We start from the raw sequence: 8,349 nt of genomic DNA on the forward strand, positions 1-8,349 counted from the left end.
GTAAGCTTGCCAAAGAGTACCAGCACATTATAATTGGAAATGGATTGTGAACAGAGTTGTTTTTCTTAACTTCTCAACAAAGTCCTATGCTATGAGATTTGGGACAATTCAGGAATATCATATATAAGGATAAATGAATGTAAGGAAATCAGAAACTATTTTATGAGCTACAGTGGCACAGTGGTTAGAGTGCAGTACTGCAGGCTACTTCTGATGACTGCCAACTGCCTGCAATTTGGCAGTTTGAATCTCACCAGGCTCCAGGTGGATTCAGCCTTCCATCTTTCCGAGGTGGGTAAAATGAGGACCCAAATTGTCAGGAGCAATATGCTGACTCTGTAAACCACTTAAAGAGGGCTGTAAAGCACTGTAAAGCGGTATATAAGTCTAAGTGCTATTGCTATATTCAAAAGGCCTCTTGGGATTCAACCTTGATTGAAACAATGGATGTTAGTATCACAGTTTCAAATTCCGGGCAATGGGTATTCAGCTCCTGCTTCTTACATTTTACCTTGAATTAGTTAAGTTTAGTTAGTTTAGTTTATTTGGTTTGTATACTGCCCTACTCCTGAAGGACTCAGGGCGGTGAACAGCCAAACAATAAAATACATAGATACAAAAAATTTAAAAAACCAGATAAAATCGAATTAAACCATTTTGGCCCAGACAAATTAAAACACCCCAATAATTTAAAAACAGATTGAAATTTACATATTAAAAAGAGGGAAAAGATTTGGGCAAGGTAATTGGGCAAGGTAAAATAATGCTATAATAGCTTTGATGGATAGCCCCCCCACACACACCAATTCCTCATCTTGAAGCATAGGATTGCTTCTCCAAAGAGACCTATGTTTTCGAGAAAGCTGGAATCATTTTTCTTAAGGCTTTGCAAACAGCTTCTTTCACTTCATTGTTCCTAATGGTGTAAATGAAAGGATTTAGCACTGGAGCAACTATGGCATTCACCACCGAAACAGACTTGATTACCCCAAAGGAAGAATTCTTGACGGTCGGTCTTAAGTAGACAAAAAAGATGGATCCATAGAAAATGCAGACTACAATCAGATGGGAAGCACATGTAGAAAAGGCCCTCTGCTGACTGGTGGTTGAAGGCATTCGGAGAATGGTGAAGATGATGAGGAGATAAGAAATGAGAGTGAAGAGCAAGGAGGACATCACCACAAGCATCGTAACAAGGAAGCCAAGCGCTTCGATGACATCTATATCTCCTCCTGCAATCTGCAACACGGGTCCAACATCGCAAAAGAAATGGTCAATAATGTTGGAGGCGCAGTAGGGTAGGTTGGCAATCATGATCACCTGACAAAGAATGGAGAAAAAACCTACAAACCAGGCAGTTATGGCAAGGTTAAGGCAGACCCCAGAAGTCATGATGGTGGTGTATCTCAAAGGATGGCAAATGGCTAAGTATCTATCCAAGGATATCAAAGTGATGATGAAAAATTCAGTGACCCCAAAAAGGAAATAGAAGCACAACTGTATGACACAGCAATAAAAACAGATGGAATTACTAGCAGAGATGTAATTGACCAACAATTTAGGGATGAAGGCTGTGGTATGCCCAATGTCAATTAAAGAAAGGTTGCTAAGGAAGAAATACATGGGTTTCTGGAGATTGCGATCCAGGCTTACCATTATAATAATGAGCCCATTGCCCATCAGGCAAAGGAGATAAAGCAGAAAGACACTGGCATACATCACCCTTTCCATTCCCAAAGCACTTGGCAGTCCAACAAGAATGAATCGAGATGCTCTTGTACAATTGGTCACAGTCATGTTTCTTTGTGTTACAAAGAGGGGCGGTGTGGTGGATCAGCGGTTAAGATGCTGAGCTGGCCAGGTGGAAAGCCAGCAGCCCAGGTTCGAGACCCGAGTGTCACATGATGGGATCAGCTCCCATCCTTGCCCCAGCTCCTGCCAACCTAGCAGTTTGAAAACATGCAAAGGCAAGTAGATAAATAGGTACCACTTCGGTGGGAAGGTAACAATGTTCCGTGATGTTATGCTGGTCATATACCACAGAAATGCCTTTGGACAGCGTTGGCTCAATGGCCTTGAAACGGAGATGAGCACCGCCCCCTAAATTTCGCAACGATTAGCAGAGTAAAATCCACAAGGACTCCTTTACCTGTGTTACAAAGAGAGAAAATATGGAATCTTCATTGAATCAAGATTTTAAAACACATTTTTCAGACACTGCTGTTATGACTTCAACCAAGAGAATTCAAGACTGGGTTCTTGCATCAGGTTAGCCAATGATGTGCAAAGCTATAGTAGTTAATGTCAAATAAATAATTAAATACCAGTTATGCTTTTTAAATGCCCATCTCTAGAATCCCACAAATGCGAGGCCAGAACAAAAAAAAAACTTTGTTAGAGTTTAGAGTCCTGTATGAAATTTGCCTCTCTTGGAAAATTAGAGGTGATTTGACGTTTCTTTAAATATATACTGACATTTTTGGAACTTATAGTTACGAGGTGAAGTATTTTGACACAAATTACAATGGGAACAGGAAATCTGGAATGACAGAAATCCATATTTCTGAGCAGAAACATTCCACAACTTTGTTAGTTGCCTGAAGAAGGGATCAGCAAAAGACCCAAAGATGCTTATTTAGGAGGCTTCTGGACTCGCATCCAAGAAGCTTCTTCAAATCTGACAGGATAGTGGGGAATGGAAGGATTTATATTCCTTGCAGACCGCTAATAATCTGCATCCTTTTAGCGGGTCATTGGAGCACTTGAAGTTTTATCTGTGTCCTCAGAGTGATTCTCCTGGTTCCTGTAGTCTGCATTTTTTTTCCCCTTTGGAAATCCATCCCTACTCTCACACCATTCAAAAGGAGTTCATCCCAAATTATATAGCTAAAAGTCTGTAGAGATTCTCAGTCTGAGAATCTCTACAGACGATCAGCAAAAGACTAAAAGCACAACATACAGAGTGTGATAGAAAAAAATGTTGAGAAAGAAGAATATTTATAGATCTATAGATGATAGATAACGTGGAATGCAAATGAGAGCAAATGAAGAGAGAAGAGGTGTATGAAATTATGGAAGGACCATAAAGAGGGAAGATTATGTCATGCAGCAAATAGAATATTATCTGAGATCCTCAAGAAAACAAAAGAATCTGCATCCTTTTAGAAGGTCATTGAAGCAGATGGAGTTTTATCTGTGTCCTCGGGGTCACCTAAGTGATCCTCCTGATTCTGGTAGTCGGCAAATATAACAGTGATATAAGTAAAAATTAGAAAGGGGAATAATGGAAGATTATAATTCAATACAAATTTGTATTCATTAAATACAACAAATATGATTATTAGTATTTTATTTGTAGTAAAAGGAGTGACATCAAGAATATGGAGATTGGCATAAAAAGTAATAATATATTGAAATATTGAATTATTAAGGAAAAATAATTTAACAAAATATGTGTATTATTACTAAAAGTTTATAAGATTGTTAGTTGTATTGAATACGAAGAATATTGTTTTATTTGCACTAAAATGTAAGACACTGGTCCCACACTGTTCACACAACCATGTTTGTGGAAAAAATAAAAAACTTTAAAAGAAAAAAGAAAAGAAAAAAAGAATGTTAACTCACCTATTATAGTCAATGAGATACATTTATAATCACCCAAAGAATCCAGAAATAAAGATGATTGGGGGAAAAAAAATAGCTTAGTTCAATTCCTTTCTCTTCACTGTCCACAGATGAACTGGATCTTGTTCTTACCCTTCTATGAAAAAACACAAGTTAACATTTCCATACTTGCACACCTAATCCATTGTGGAAATAAAAAGTCAAGACTTCAGCAACCATATGTGCTGGTTGTTCCCGACTCTAGGAGGCAGTGCTCATCTCCATTTCAAAGTCGAAGAGCCAGCACTGTCTGAAGATGTCTCCGTAGTCATGTGGCCGGCATGACTAAATGCCAAAGGCGCACAGAATGCTGTTACCTTCCCATCAAAGGTGGTCCCTATTTTTCTACTTGCATTTTTTACGTGCTTTCGAACTGATAGGTTGGCAGAAGCTGGGACAAGTGACAGGAGCTCACCCCATTATGCAGCACTAGGGATTCGAACCACTGAACTGCCAGCCTTTTGATCAACAAGCTCATCGTCATCATCATCATCTTCAGCAGTGAAGGATGGGCTTAATCCATTATCCTGCCCAGAATATTCTCCTCATTTTTCTGGATGGTTTGAGTGGGTCCCTATACCATAAGAACTAGGACCTATGATAGGATAATTTAGCTAATGCACATATAAGTAATAAAAGGTATATAGAAACATAAACACCAAATGTTCCTTTGTATGAGTGTTTTGGGGTGGATGGGTGGATGTGCTAGGTGAGTAATAAGTAAATAAAATAAATAAAAAGCTGTAGAAATACAACAGCCAAGATGTTTCTCTCTCCATGGACGTGAAGGTATCTAAATGTTAGGAAGTCTTTACTATATCCCAGAGGTGTATTCAGCCGGTTCGGACTGGTTCAGGCAAATCGGTAGCTCTGACGGCCCTATCCTGTCCTTTTATTTCCTGCTCAATCATGCACCACAGCTGATTTCCCCTCCCCCCTTGCTATTCTACTTACCGTGGCTGACTTGGAAGATAAGCAGCTGAGCTTCTAAAGGCATCATTTTCAGTGCGAAGCGCGCACTCACCGAACCAGTTGTTAAAAAATTTGAATCCCACCACTGCTATATTTTCAATGAAACTCTTGTCCATGCGCTCCTTCTAAACAACATGGACCTAAAAATCTCTCCATCCTTACCTTGACTTGTTCTTCCTTCATTACCTGCCTTGTTTTCTCCAAGGACTTTTTATTCCATCTCTCCATCCATTTACGAGGATGGTATTTTGGAGAACTGTAAAAAAATAATATATGGTATCATACGTTGAGGGTGAAATGGTAGACTTCTTGAGAAATATTTCCCTTAACATTTAAAGAGAATAACAGAGTAACAGAGTTAGAAGGGACCTGGGAGGTCTTCTCGTCCAAACCCCTGCTCAGGCAGGAGGCTCTATACCATTTCAGACAAATATTTACCAGTCTCTTCTTAAAAATCTCCAGTGATGAAGCTCTCACAACTTCTGAAGGCAAGCCATTCCACTGATTAATTCTTTGGCCTGTCAGGAAATCTCTCCTTAATTCTAGGTTGGTTCTGTCCTTGGTTAATTTCCATCCATTGCTTCTTATCCTGCCTTCAGATGCTTTGGAGAACAGGTTGACTCACTCTTCTTTGTGGCAGCCCCTCAAATAATGGAATGCTGTTAAGAACATCTAGCAGATTGCATCATAGAAATTTTATTTACTGATTCTCCTCAGGAACTTGGGATACAGTCTCCAAGGATATTGGCCTTCAATTTCCCTTGAGTATCATGCACCACAGCTAGAATATACTCAAGGCTGATATCCTTTTGGAGGCAAACTTCTAAAGTGCCATTACAAGTTAGGAGGTCCTCTGGAGATGCACCAACAAGGATAAACTCTATAACTCTTTTATAGTTGGTCTAATTCCCATTCCTTTACGACTACTGAAAGTGAATGTGTAAAATCTTCACTTTTGCAGTGGTTTATTTTGTACAAAAGGTTGAGATGCCATTTCTAGAGATTGTGTGTTTCCCCCAAAATACGACCTACCCCGAAAGTAAGTCCTAGTTTGATTTTTACATGTGCGCCTAATATAAGCCCTAGCCCCCAAAATAAGCCCTAATTAAGACCCCGTCCACTCTAGGGTACATGGATAAAACTTAAGCTAGGGTGGGGATGAAGGTGGATGGAGCTACCCTACTACTTACCTTTGGAAAAGTTGCAGCCAGGCCTTGCACACCTCAGCCCATTTTTTCTGTAGCCAGCAAGGCTTTCCGGAAGGCCCCTGCAGCTGATAACAGAGCTCCAGATCCAGAGCTCTGTTATTGGTTGCAGAGGCCTTTCCTAAAGTTCTTTCCTGAAGGCCTCTGTAGCCGATAAGAGAGATCCGGATCGATCTGGAGCTCTGTTATGGGCTGAGAGGCCTTCAGGAAAGCCTTGCTAGCATAGCTGTTCTTGCTGGCTGAAGAAGTTCCTGAAGACCTCTGACAGCAAAAAGGAGGCCGGGGGCAACACGCACAAGTGAGGTGAGTCAGTGGATGACATCCCCCCAAAAATAAGACCTGGTGCCTTTTTTTCGTGGCAAAAAAAAAAAAAAAATACAAGACAGGGTCTTAATTTCGGGAAAACACAGTATTTGTCTTTCAATTCCCATAAGAATCCATAGACTAAATAGTGCAGAGAAGAACAACTAAGGTGATTAAAGTCCTGGAGACTAAAACATATGAAGAACAATTGCAGGAGCCAGGCACGGCTCATCTAGAGAAAAGAAGGACTAGGGGCGACATGATAGCAAATTCCAGGTGCTGCCACAAAGAAGTGGGGAGGGGGTTGCTAACTTATTTTCCAAAGTACCAGAATGCAAGACAAGAAACAATGGATGTGAAGAAAATTAGCACCCACCCCACTCCTAGAAGAATGAAACATTTTGGGAAATATGAAAAGGGCAATATTACATTTCCCTAAATGAGAAATGGAGAAACATGTTTTTTAAAGACAGAAATCAATAATAATTCCAGTTTAGCCCATGCAGGATAATATTCCACAACATTTTCATTTCAACAGCAAGGGAGCTGATAACATGTAACTGCCCAATGCTATTTTTGCAGATCAGATCAATTAAAGCTACTTTCCTCAAATGCTAATCTCAATTTAGCTAAGGAGAACCTTGGCGATCCATTTCCCCAAATAACTGTTCCTAAATTAACGTATCAAATTAACGAAGAAAATATTGATTCAGTATTAACCCAGGAATACCTCTAAGAACATAAATCATATCATCATCTTTTAATGAACCCATAATCCCTTGTGGGGTGGAGTCTAGGCAACTGAATGGAGCTGAGTGTTCACTGGCCCTTCCTATCACCAATACAGAGTTATATTTAGCAGATATAATCTCAATGTGCCCAGAGAGAAATATCTGCCTCTATCACAGCCTCCTGATTGTGAGGCGAGATCTCCACCTCTAGGCCATCGCACCACTCCAAGAACATAAATCATATGAGGGACAATATTCATTTTAATAATATTAACTTTCATAAATGAAGGTGAATATACCTGTCCCAGGATAATGTTATAAGATCGAATCTGGGTCAGTCACTAGGATCAAAGGTTTTGTCTTCTGAGCTTTTGGACTTGTGCAGGAGCCCATCTTCAGGGAATTATATAATTATATTGTCAACACGCAAAGCATCCCTGGCCTGTTCTCAAGTTCCCATACGCAAGAGGGATAGGAAAATAAACTTGCAGCTAAGCGAAGCAGCACAGCAGCCAAAAACAAAAGCACATTCCAGACATATCTCTGTCAAGGCTGTCTCCTGGGGTTACCCACAGTGGCCGGAGGGGAGTGACCTCTACAACCCTTCGTTGGTAAATGTGACTGATGACACACCCTAGAGGAAAGTGGGAAACAAGGTCAAGCCTGGGCCGTAAATTACATGGGGTCAGAGTTGGCTTCACTTGGAACTTGCCGACATGAAGCTCCTAATAAATAACTGGATTTCTTTTGAAGCTTGGCTCAAGGCTCATGATTTAATTAGGGCATCCGTTGCAACCCTGACATCCCGGTTTGCAGCAGGGCTGTGCACGTGCTCTTCTGCATCATTTTGATGATGTCAGAGTTGGTGGGCGGAACCTTCCACCAGTTTTACTACCTGTTCTATAGAACCAGTGCGAACCGGGGGCAACCCACCACTGATGTCAACCCTTTCTAAAAGTTTCAACATATTTATTTCCACAAGGCCTGTGGGGTCCCTGAGGGAAGACAAGTAGAACATGGGGTGCTTCAGGGGGTAGGAAGAGCCTTGAGAGGTATGGAGATGGTGGGCCTGGGGCTTCTTCACAGCCTCTCAAGGCATTCCCCAATCGTTAGGCAACCCATGCTCTGTTTAACAACCACATTGGGAAGAACAAGAATGAAGGTTGTTAAGCAAGGTGATTACATGACTGCCTCACATAATGACTGTCAAGAGTTGTGACTATGATAGGTGGGCTCCATTAAGGATACAGATAATCCTTGTTCTGCCCCAGCTGTGGACCCCAAAGAACGCAGCACACACATAGTCCATAAAAACCTTAGTTTACTAATTAAGGACTACTAATGAGCTTTCTTAGTAGTTGTTCAAACACAAGTACAGTTTAAATGAGTCTTTTCTGAACAAGGGCTGTTAAAGGGCTGGAGGTTCTGAAGACTCTGGCTGAATCCCTGTCTCTGGCACCAAATCTTCTCCA

At 40.8% G+C, this 8,349-nt stretch overlaps 1 protein-coding gene across 1 annotated transcript; it reads right to left on the reverse strand.

Moving 5' to 3' along the window:
• Positions 1 to 846: 846 nt before the first annotated feature.
• LOC117657767 (olfactory receptor 6X1-like) lies at positions 847 to 1,892 on the reverse strand. Its single transcript, XM_034405885.3, has one exon. It carries the CDS (start codon positions 1,795 to 1,797, stop codon positions 847 to 849), a length of 951 nt encoding a protein of 316 aa, XP_034261776.3. The 5' UTR covers positions 1,798 to 1,892.
• Between the last annotated feature and the right edge of the window lie 6,457 nt (positions 1,893 to 8,349).

The sequence above is a fragment of the Pantherophis guttatus genome, chromosome 4, assembly GCF_059756535.1.
Source record: "Pantherophis guttatus breed Tessera chromosome 4, ASM5975653v1, whole genome shotgun sequence".
Lineage (NCBI taxonomy): Eukaryota > Metazoa > Chordata > Lepidosauria > Squamata > Colubridae > Pantherophis > Pantherophis guttatus.

Bases quoted from the DNA above. Each gene is read 5' to 3' on its own strand.
- LOC117657767 (XM_034405885.3), bottom strand. From the start codon at position 1,797: ATGACTGTGACCAATTGTACAAGAGCATCTCGATTCATTCTTGTTGGA.